This window comes from Nematolebias whitei, chromosome 14 (genome assembly GCF_014905685.2).
Source record: "Nematolebias whitei isolate Nwh7 chromosome 14, NemWhi1, whole genome shotgun sequence".
Lineage (NCBI taxonomy): Eukaryota > Metazoa > Chordata > Actinopteri > Cyprinodontiformes > Rivulidae > Nematolebias > Nematolebias whitei.
The window spans coordinates 17920438-17932248 of record NC_056511.1 but is presented as its reverse complement, the minus strand read 5'-3'; the positions used below and the strand labels follow the sequence as shown (position 1 = coordinate 17932248).

General features: G+C 38.4%; 2 protein-coding genes across 2 annotated transcripts; both read left to right on the top strand.

Annotated features, from left to right (window-relative positions):
* Positions 1-1535: 1535 nt before the first annotated feature.
* On the top strand, positions 1536-2519 carry LOC119420872 (olfactory receptor 19-like). The gene has a single exon (XM_037688293.1). It carries the CDS (start codon positions 1536-1538, stop codon positions 2517-2519), a length of 984 nt encoding a protein of 327 aa, XP_037544221.1.
* Positions 2520-9616: 7097 nt separating this feature from the next.
* On the top strand, positions 9617-10588 carry LOC119419994 (olfactory receptor 146-like). The gene has a single exon (XM_037687362.1). The coding sequence runs from the start codon at positions 9617-9619 to the stop codon at positions 10586-10588; it is 972 nt and encodes a 323-aa protein (XP_037543290.1).
* Positions 10589-11811: the final 1223 nt, after the last annotated feature.

The window sequence follows — 11811 nt, the reverse complement described above, 5'->3', positions numbered from 1 at the left end:
ATGGTAAGTGACATACATGATACAGCCACATAGTGCAGCAGCAATAAACATATTAGCTGCCACAGCTAATATTAGTCAGGTGTCACAGATGTGGCTTGGTGCAATGTTATTATAGGGATTCTGGGTTTTTGTCCTGCCTTTCTGTTTCCTCATGTTTTCATTCACTCCTCTGTGCTCCTCCTCCTTGGACTAGATGAGGGGATGGGAGTCAGCTGAGCTGAAAGAAACAGGGTGCAGGGTGAGTAGGTGTGGCAAGACTGAGGAATAAGAAACACAATGAGGAGAAAATGACTGATGGCATAGAAGTAAATAAAGGAAGACACCCCCCCCCCCCCCAAAAAAAGCACAATAAAGCACAAATAAAAAAAAAAAACACACACAAAAAAAAAACAGTAATAACCCATTATATAAAAAAAAAACTTGCAAGAAAATTAAAGACAAACAATGAGATTGTGACAATGTCAGTCTTATTTACATTCAGTGTTGTGACTTTACATTATGACTTAAAGCAATAGTTTAGATTTTCTGAAAATGGTTTTATGAAAAGGCAACAATGAACAGCTGGTTGAAAACCTTGGTTTGGAGAAATGGTGTTTAATTCTTATTAGATTGATGAGCTAATGGCTAGTCCAAGTGGGACCAGAACAAAATGGGTTACTCCTGTTTTAAACACTTCCATTACCCTTAATTACATAATGTTTTTTTGTAAATGTAAAATGTTACACTTCTGTCAGTTTCTATCTACACAGACTCCTAAGTTGTTTGCAAATACAAATAAAAGCAGTATCAGCTGCTACCTGATGCACTTCCCACTTCTGGCATGAATATCATAATATTTCTGCTGCAATAATTCTGCAATGCAAAACAAAAAGTGTGAAGGTTTTGAAAATACTGTTTGCATATGGATCGTTTGAAATTCGAAGACAACACCAATTAACTTTAGTCGTTGTCCAGTCAGGCTTGTCATTAGCTCATAAATTCAGTGAGTAATAAATATTTTTTCCAAACGGAGGTTGTTCAAAGATCTATCTTGAACAGGTAAGATATTAGTTGTTAATATTGCCTCAGAAGCCAACTTTAAAATAAACGTGTGACACCTAGCTATCGTTTTGTCATTATATATGGAATATAGATCTAGTTAACGTCTCTTCCCATCTTTCCTCATTCATCCACAATATGGGTTTAAACAAACTAATCTGGACTTGCTGAGATAAAAATGCATATAAAATTGAGCTCTTCATCCAATATCAACTTGTGCTAAGCAGGTTGGATAAATGCAGAGCGCGAGATGAACAGAAATGGGTTTGTCTTAGGATGATACAAATATGTGCAATCACAGGGGAAAAGCAAATGACAAAGAAAAGGGAGAAGCATTGCCACGTCTGTCAGATCATTTAAAAGCTTGACAGAGATGAAATTAGGAGAAGACCTCGTCTTCATCTCTACTACACGACAAGGCAGACTCGGAGGACAACAGTTTGGTACCGGTGGTTTTTTAAGTTTTTCAAGCTCTGACAATTTAAAATCAATTTACAATGGAATTATTCAACTCTGCTTTGGGGAAAAATATCACTTTTGTGCGTCCTGCTTATTTTATAATAAGAGGGTTTATTGGCTTGTCCAATATGAAGTATTACTATGTCTTTCTGTTTTTTGTCTACATTGTTTCAGTGCTTGGAAACACAGCTGTTATGGCTGTTATATATCTGGATAACAACCTAAAAACTCCAAAGTATGTTGCTGTTTTCAACTTGGCCTTTGTGGACCTGTTAGGTAGCACTGCTCTGGTGCCAAAAGTGCTTGATATTTTTTTATTTAACCATAATGTAATTCCTTACAATGACTGCTTGACATTCTTGTTTTTCTGCTACACTTGCCTTTCAATGCAGTCTTTTAATCTGGTTGTTCTCTCGTACGACCGACTGATGGCCATCATCTTTCCTCTGCACTATCGACTGAAGGTGACCTGCAGGCTTATGCTTTCATTGATAGCCTCATTCTGGATCTTTGCTGTAATTGCCGTCCTTATTGCAGTCAGTCTTCTTACAAGACTCTCCTTCTGTAATTCTGTGGTTATAAACAGCTATTTCTGTGATCATGGCCAGATCTATCGGTTAGCATGCAATGACAATTTTCCTAATGATGTAGTTAGTTTAGTTTACCCTGTTCTTATATTTTGGCTTCCACTGGTTTTTATCCTGTTAAGTTACATTTATATAGGTTATACTTTGGCGAAAGTGGCAACATTACAACAAAGCATCAAGGCCTTTAAGACGTGTTTAGCTCATCTCTCATTAGTGGTCATTTATTTCACTCCACTGTTGATTACGTTCACCTTGATGGAAAAAATACATCCAAACAACAGGATCATAAACTTGTCTTTGACGTCAGTCTTTCCTCCCATGTTGAACCCGATCATTTATGTTCTCCAGACACAAGAAATCAAAGCATCAATTAAAAAAATATTAAAGTTTGGTTTGAAATCCAAAATAAGTACTAAACAATCTGCAACTAAGTGAACAGGATGTGAAATTTTTCAGTAAATGTAACTATCATTTCAAGATGTTATACTAATCCCACTTCTGTATCAAGTGATAAAAGTTTATTCAAAAACTGTTGTGATATTTTCAAATGTTTACAACTTGATTCATTTATTTTATATCCAGTAATTGCACTTCTAACCTGTAAAATTGTCTTTAATATTTATCTGTTAAAAAAACATTGTTTATATTAATCTATATGCTAATTTATTTTAGTTTACTTTTATAATCATTTTTGTTTGATGGATATTGTGAAGTACATTAGAACCTAAAGTTGTTTTCCACAAAACCTGTAAAATGAGTTCTTATATTCTTGTGCGTTTGATAAAACTCCCTCAGAGAATGACATCTGTGTAATTTCTGTAAATTTGTGTTTGCTTATCGTCAATAATAAAATATATATTCATGGTTAAACATTAATTCAATATTTTTTGAATGGTTTGTTTATAAATTTAGGATGTACATTAAACAGACAAAAAAAAATTCCTGTCAAGATAATTTTTTAAATTATATATAAACATTCATATAATGGTTTATATAACTTATATTCATTTGTAAATTTATTATATCAGGTCCTTATATATTTTCAATGTTTAACAACAAAACTTCAGTGGCCTTTGACACTGCTGTGATTTTAAAAAATATATATTATTTTAGAAATGCACTTTGCACATTGCCTATCCCAATCTGTTTATGTTGTTGTTTATACTTTATAATTAGATGGCATATTATTTGATGAGTAACAGAGCTCTTTTCTCTCCGTTAAAGTAAATACTTGAGTTTAAATCAAGATAATTTTAAAGAAATGTTGCTGTGCTCCTCTGTTCTGATACAGAACAGCTGAGCTCCTGGTTTGACTCCTGTCAAACCAGTCTGAACTCTGTGGCTCCATCAAAACTGATGCAGCCTAAAGCCAAACCTGAACCCTGGTTCAATGAAAGAACTTGTGCAGCCAGACGAGTGCCACAGAGGTGAAGGGAAATGGAAAAAGGAAAAACTTAAGCTTTCTTTTCACATTCTAAAGAGCTGTCAGTGTCAATACAAGAACACTGTCCAAGAGGCCAAAAAGAACACGTCAGACATTATTGTGTCTAATCATAACAGCATATGTGTCCTTTTTTAAAACTATTGACTCTGTTCTGAAGGCCCCCACAGCCTGTCTGCCTGGAAGCTTCTACTGAACTATGTAATAACTTCCTGCAGTTTTTAAAAAATATAAGTTTGTTACCACAAGAGCCCTTATTTCAACCCCTGATTTTGACCCCTCCTGCTTGGTCCCCTGCCTGGCTGTTTTTGGTAGATTCGAGCCTGTGACTCTGACCCTTTTAGAGGGTGTGGTCATTTTTTTTCATTCAACCTTTATTAATACAGGTTAGTCTCACTGAGCCACAAGTTCTCATTTACAAGAAAGACCCGTTTTAAACAAAGAACACAGATGAGGTACAGACAACAATCATATAAAAACAACAAAGTCCATGCTCAGTAATCCAGGTATACAATCCAACATCCAACATCCAAAATGTTGGACTGTATACCTGGATTAGTGAGCATGGACTTTGTTGTTTTCAACCAGTTTGACACGACTGTCAACAAGGAAGAGGGCCGGCAATGGAGGAGGGGGCGTGACAAAGAGACCATTGTTGGATTTCATATTTTTATACCTTTTTATATTTCCTATCAAGCATTCAAATGTCATGTTATACAAAGTGTGTGTGTGTCTTTCTTCCAGGGTTGAACTATATTTATAGAAAATGTTTGCTAATTCTAACTAGTTGACCTTTAAATATAATCTCATATTAGCTAAGGATAATTTTACAAGTTCACATTTGATATATTACAAGCAATCAAATCATGCCAGATAGCAGACTGATTAACATAAATAAAGCTAGAACACATCTCTTTAATTTAGACTTAATATAGTTTGACTAAGTAAAATCCAACTAAAACAAAGTAAAACAGAAGTATAAAAAGGGATCAAGTAAGAACACGCAAACATGAGTTAGATAATAATTAAGTTATTAATTATTCCTAGAAATAAACAACTTTATCTCAAATCATTTGGTATCACTAAGGTATAATCACGTTAAACAAACAGAGTGTTAACAGTTTAAACGCAGACAAGGAAACCAAGATGTATCTGCCTTAAAGCAGAGAATCACCAGGCCTTCAACAGACATTGATTAACACATACCCATGAGGTAGGTAATAATTAATAGTTATTATTGACACGAATCATTTTGTATCCCTAAAGTATAATAGCAAGTTAAACTTTAAACAAAGAACCGATTTCAGTGAGCCAAAACTTCTTATCTGAAATGTAGACATTAACGTCCTTGAGGGGGCGGGCTAGAGTCGTAACCATAGCAACAGAAGCTAAACCAATCAGAAAGCTAGCCTTCTCAAACTGTGATAAAAGGCCGGAAATGACACACGCCCACCGAGCATTTCCGGGAGGTGCACACCGAGACGGTTCGTTCTTTAATGCTCCAAATATATGCATATATTTCTGTATTGTAATTGTTTGTCTCTGAATATCTGTAACCCCTGTTTGTCAAATAAATCTTTTATACCGAGGGCGATGTCTCAGCTGTTTTGAACACGACGTGGTATCCAGCCACGACACCATCTTAGCACCAACGTAACTGGTTTGTTCCACTTTGGAGTAAGCTGTTGGGGGAAGAATCAGTTTTGTTGTGTGTTTCCTTGACTGATGAAGCCTTCCGGATCGAGGGCGAAACGTTGCAGCACAACAAAAATAAACTGTCCAGATGACCTGACTGACAAATGTTGACTCATATAAAAAGCATATAAAATGAAAAGTAAATTAAAAAAATAGCTACATTGTAAGGCGATGTAAGATACTAAAAACAGAAACATGTCTGTGTTGGTTTTTGCCATGAACTTATTGTTTAAAATCCCTTAGAGAGGTCAAGGTCGAGAGCTTCAGATCTTTTTTGCAAGGTGTTCCAGGATACAGGAGCGAGTAGGCCCATTTGCCTAGTTCGGTTTGCACTGAGGGTATACTGCAAGTAATTATATCCTGAGACAGCACACTGTAGCTGCACTCACAAAGTGACATATAGGAGGAGATGTATGAAAGCAACAGACCAAGAAGTGATTTAAAGGTGAAAATGTACCAGTGGGAGAATCTGCGTGAAGTTAATGATGACCAGTTAACCAGTGAATACAGAGTGCAGTGATGGGTACAGTAGTTACAGCTAGTTATGAATCTTAGTGCATCATGATAGACAACATCTGCAGGGTGCTTGTAGGTACATTCATGTAAATAATGTCACTGTAGTCAATGGAGGGAAGGAAAGTAGCAGTTACAAGGTGTTTTCTAACATTCAGACTTAGACGGGATCTATTTCTGAAAAAGAAACCAAGTTTTACTTTCAATTTCTTTACAAAGTTTTCGACATGAGGCTTAAAATGAGGTGGGCTGGCCTGGGGGGGCTCAGTCCTCGCCTCCTTCTGTGGGTATGCAGTGGAGAGCATCCTGTGCTCCTGCATCAATATGTGGCACAGAGGCTGCACAGTTGCAGGGGGAAAAGCTTTGTGGAGGGTGGTGGGGACTGTGCAGGGGACTGTTGGGGTCAGCCTCCCCACATCACAGACATCTACTCCTCTGGATGCGGGAGGGGGGCCACCTGCATCATGGGGGACCCCACTCACCCAGCACACACACTTTTGTCCCGCTCCCCTCAGGCAGAAGGTTTTGGAGCATTAGGTGCAGAACCACTAGACTGAGGAACAGCTTCTACCCTGAAGCTGTTGGAAAGATGAATCCCTGACAAGGAAAGTCACTGTGAAAAATAAAATAAAATGAATCAGTGTAATGCCACTTTGATTGATGATATGTGATTATCCATGCTGCTGATATCATGTTGCTGTGTTCAGTCATACTCATCTACTCACACAGACTTGTTTGTGCTGCTGTTGTTGGGCGTATTGTTTCTTTTTATTGTATTCTTAGTTTAGCGTATTTCTTAGTTTACATCTTAGGTCCTTATTACTGTTTATTTTACAATTATATTCTTCCTGTTGTTGGATGTAACTGGGACCCTGTGTACACAATTATGTTCCACCTCATGTACCACATGCGATGCAAATGACAGTAAAGAACTTGAATCCTTGAATAAAAGAAAGATGTGTATTGACCAAGATACCCAAGTATTTATAAGAATTGATAAACTCCATTGGAATACCATTTGAAGATCAAATAGAAGGAAGAACTTCTGGTACCGACTTCCTGTTTGAAAACAACATCCCTTTGGTTTTATCAGCATCTAGCACCATTTTGAGACGGAACAAATCTGACTGGATGATGTCAAAAACAGACTGTAAAAGCTGGAAAACCTTAGCAACTGTTATAGCTCGACAATAAACAACGGTATCATCGGCACAGAAATGTAAGAATGCAACAGGAAAGATCTGACCTACATTATGTAAATTGTGAACAGGATGGGTCCTAAGACTGAACCTTGTGGTACACCGTTGTTAACAGTTACATAGCTGGAAGATCTTGTGGTGGTCACCCCATAATAAGCCATCAGGTTTCCCTCCTGACCTTGTCCCCCTCATTTTTTAAAAGAGGCTTTCTTCAGCATTAGGCAGGTGATCCTTGCTGTTATTAATAGCAGTCTGTCCTCCGGCGTTGTCCCTATAAGCTATAAACATGCAGTGGTGCAGCCCCTGCTTAAAAAACCTAGCCTAGACCAAACTGTCTTGGCTAATTTTGGCCCATCTCCAAACTGCCTTTTATTTCTACAATTTTAAGAAAAAAAAGTATATTCCCAGGCCAAGTGTTTTTTGGATGAGCACAATATCCTGGAGGTTTTTCAGCCTGGCTTCAAAATTCGGCACAGCACAGAATAAGCTCTAATCAGAGTTTTTAAAAACAATTTTATGGCTTATGATCCTGGTGAGCATGTGGTTCTTGTCCTGCTCAACCTATCTGCTGTCTTTGATACAGTGGACCGCAACATTTTAACATCATGCACCAGTTGGGCATCTGTGGTACTGCAATGAGCTGGTTTAGATCATATCTGGCAGATAGAACCATGTGTGTCAACATAGCTGGTTCTGAGCCCTCCACTGCTCCGCTGTTCTACTTCGTGTAAGCTGCTGCCATTTAAAAGCTGTTGCTTATTGGATTTACCCCGCGTGCTGAACACTGAAAACTTCTAGTCCACGCCCACCTACTGTGTGGGCCCCATCCGATCTGTTATAAATTGCATCTGGACCAGAGATCGACTCCCCGTTTTCTTCAGCCAACGCAACCCCCCCCCCCCCCCCGAGAGAAAGAAAAAGAAGGAAAAGATGACCAACAAAAAAATCGAAGGGCATTCGTCTGTGCCTCAAGTGCCAGATTGGCTACATTTTGTCGACGAACCTGCACGTCGTCTGTGAGAGCTCTTTGGGAGCTGAACATGCTCGCCAGGCCATGGAACTGCTGTTTTTCTGCCCAGCATGCAAACTTTTTTCTGGCAAGGAAAAGCAGCACCAGTTTGAGCTCCTTTCCTTTGTGGAGGGCGAGTTTCAACCGAGGGGGGACTGTTCGCTGGAGGAATTTTTGAGCTCCCTGGACTTGGAGCTAGTGGACATGTCCCCCTCTGAATCTGAAACAGCTAAAAGCTGCACTCCATCCTGCCTTTCAGGAGGTTTGGAGTCTGTACTGCCGTCGACAGATGCCCCCTGACCACCTGGGGGTCGGCTACCACTTTGCTTTACGCACTCCCGGAGACAATCGGGAGGTCGGCGAGAGCCTGCAACCTGGGAGTGCCCGAGCAGGCGGCTCCAGTCACGTCGACCCTTTTGGCGGCCAGCACACCAGACACCAGGACCCAGTCTGGCCCTGTTTCCCGGCTGTGCCTGCCCTCCTCCCGAGCTCGGCCACTGACCCTCTGAAGTTGAGGGCGCCGGTCGCCTCCTACGAGGCCATCACAAAGGTCGAGGGGTTCACGGATCAAGGCTTCCCCACCGTCCCCCCTCTAGAACCCAGCTTGTCGGCTGTCTTCGGGGTGAGAGCAGCGTAATACGGCCGATGCATTATCCCTCCATCTTCCGGCGACCAGCTCACCACGAAGCTGACGGACAAAATTCACCTGTGCTTGTCGCAGGTGGGAACAGATGATGAGAGGTTAAGGGCCTTGCTCAAGGGCAAATGAGGGTGGGGACAGGTGTGGGTGCTTCACCTTTCGTACCCACATTTTGATGTTGTCGGTACCGGGAATTGAACCAATGATCTTACAATCACAGGCCCACCTTCTCTAACCTTTGCACCACCACTCCCATGACTCTGTAAATACTGCCAGGCACTAAGTCATTTATATTGGGTAATCAGTGCTGTACTGTAAGCAGATTTGTCAAAACACATCGTAGCTTTGTGTTTGAGGTCAGAATGTTTTTAATTCTGGAAAAGCAGATGCTCGTCTTCAGTTGTAGCACAATGTAAATTAAACAAGTGATGTTATGCTACGTATGCAAAAAAAAAACTATAAAATAACAAAAGCACATAAGTACCCTCACAGTGTTGACACGAGTAAAAGTTTTCACCATAAAAAAAACTAATGCAAGTTGGCATTGTTTAAAAACTTCATGTAGTCAAAAAAGTTAAATTCTAACCTACACAGTATGGATCTTGAACAACAATGCTGTAAGAGTGAAATATCTAGGATCTATTGCCATACAGATGTGAAAATGTTTTAGGCAGCTGTTATTTCAAACCAAATTAGGTGTTCTAGGTGACAGACATGATTTGTGAATGTTTGACGTTGTTAAAATGAATAAATGCTAAAAAGTAATGCAACCCGTTTTAATACAAGAAGTCTGTTTCTAACAAAAGCCATTGAGACTTATCCACAGTGACGTATGTCAACATCTAGTGCATGACCGTGCAGTAACATATAAATGTGGTCAGTTTCAGTGTTGCTCACTTGAGAGCACCGTGCACTTGCTGTTCTCTCAAGTGAGTTAGGTGCACACACATCTTTAAAGCAAATGCATCATCCTTGTTGAGGATCAGGTTGATTTTGTGATTTGCATCTTTAAGCTCAGCCAAACAGAAAACAGTTATGTACTCAGAAGAAAGAAGTGTCACTGTGTTAAACGCCACTTTTGTTCGTCCTGATACATTTTACATCGGTGGATTTACCAACCTTCCTCATGCCAAGTACTTCTTTATATTTTTGTGTTTCATTTACATCATGACTCTGCTTGGAAACGGTTTTCTCCTCTCGGTTATTTACCTTGTGAAGACTCTTCACACTCCAAAATACGTAATTGTGTTCAGCTTGGCTTTCACAGATGTGTGCGGGAGCACTGTGCTCATCCCTCAAATGCTGGACACGTTTTTATTTGACAGGCGGTACATCGCCTACAACGCTTGCTTGACTTACATGTTCTTTGTTTTATTTTTTACAAGTGTGCAGTCATGGACACTCATGACAATGGCATATGACAGACTTATAGCAATTTGCTTCCCCTTAAGATACCACAATATTGTTACTATCAAATCTATCGTTGCTATGCTGCTGTTTTCGTGGACTTTTTGGACAAGTCTCATAGCAGTCACAGTTGGGTGTTTTAATCGCCTTTCTTTCTGTGGATCTTTAGTGATACGAAGCGCTTTCTGTGATCATGGACCAGTATATGTTCTGGCATGTAATGACACATTTTTAAATTACATATTGTCATATATTGGCTTCCTTACAGTCATTTGTATTCCGCCTGTGCTGATATTTTTAACTTATATTTGCATTTCTGTCGCACTGAGCAGGATTACATCAAAAGATCAACGACTTAGAGCACTGAAAACTTGTACTTCTCACCTGATTCTTGTTGCTTTTTTCTTTCTGCCACAGGTGGGCACCAATGTAGCTGCTTTGACTTCCTATATTCATCCAAATGCTCGGATAATAAATGCTGCTTTAACACATACAATTCCTTCTCTGCTTAATCCTATTGTGTACTCTATAAAAACAGAGGAAGTGTGGAGTGCTATGAAGACACTTCACAAAAGAAACAAACTTCGTGCGCAAACATAACTCTGAAGTCTTTAATCTTTAAGTAATTGTACTATAAATCATCTCATAAATCCTAATATTATGTGATTTGCAGTCATTTATTGTACTTCCCTGTGCTAAAAAAAAATCACACTTATCTTGCTTTATTTGTATATTGCAGTCACAAACTTTTATTTTAGGCTGCAACAAAAATAGCTGCCACCTTGATGGTTTGCTTTGAAGGAACACAGACTGAACTGTGATTTAGCATGGCTGGAATAAGGCTTCCCAAAATCAAACAAAATACAATTTCTAAAACTGTTTCCAACTTTTCGTGATCCAACATCACTCACTGAATGTCAATATCATTGTCCTTCTTTCAGTTGTTCACCACTGACCAGCTGACCAAACATTTTGATTATTTTTTTTTCCTTTTTGAAAGAAATTTTGCAAACTTGTTAGTGTCAGTATATATATATCTATATATATATAGATTTATAGATAGATAGATATGAAAACATGAGTTTCATTTTTGACAATTCTTCTTTCTCTTGTCCTATATTTTACAGAATTTTCCCATTTTAATTTTAATAAAGGTTGTTCATTTTGCCTTCTTTTGTGTCGTTCCTTTAAGCCAATACCTGTAAACCTTTTAAGTTCATGGAGAGATTTCAAGCAGCCTTTTAGTTTATTGCAGTACAGAATGTATTTGGTCATATTCATGATACTGAACAAGTGAAAAGAAACATAAAGATGAGCAAAAGTGCAACTCCTATCAGTGCAGACACGTTTTGGATTCTCAAATATATTATGCTCACATTGTCTCACTGTTAGATTTTTTTTTTAGTTAACTTTGCACTGTTTATAATAATATCAAGTTGCCAGTGTTATTTTTCATATATTTAATGTAATATAATTAGTATAATTACTAATGTAATTTGTGTGTGATTTATAAATAAATAAAATAAACACTGATTTATGCTTAATTGTCAAACATTAACAATTCACTTTGTAGGGCTGTTACTAATTAATCCATTTCATGTTGTTTATAATTTTAGCACCCATTGTGCACTGTTCAGGTAAAAAATATAGGATTAAAAAAAACAATAATTATTAAAAAAAAGTTTTTAAATGTATGATTTGGCTAGCGAGCCAAGATGGAGTAAAGACAAATGTGTCAGAGCTTCTGCAGATTTATAAACATTTTTGTGTATGAAATGTAGTATGTCATATAGGGATATATATTCATACTTTTCACGAGTTCC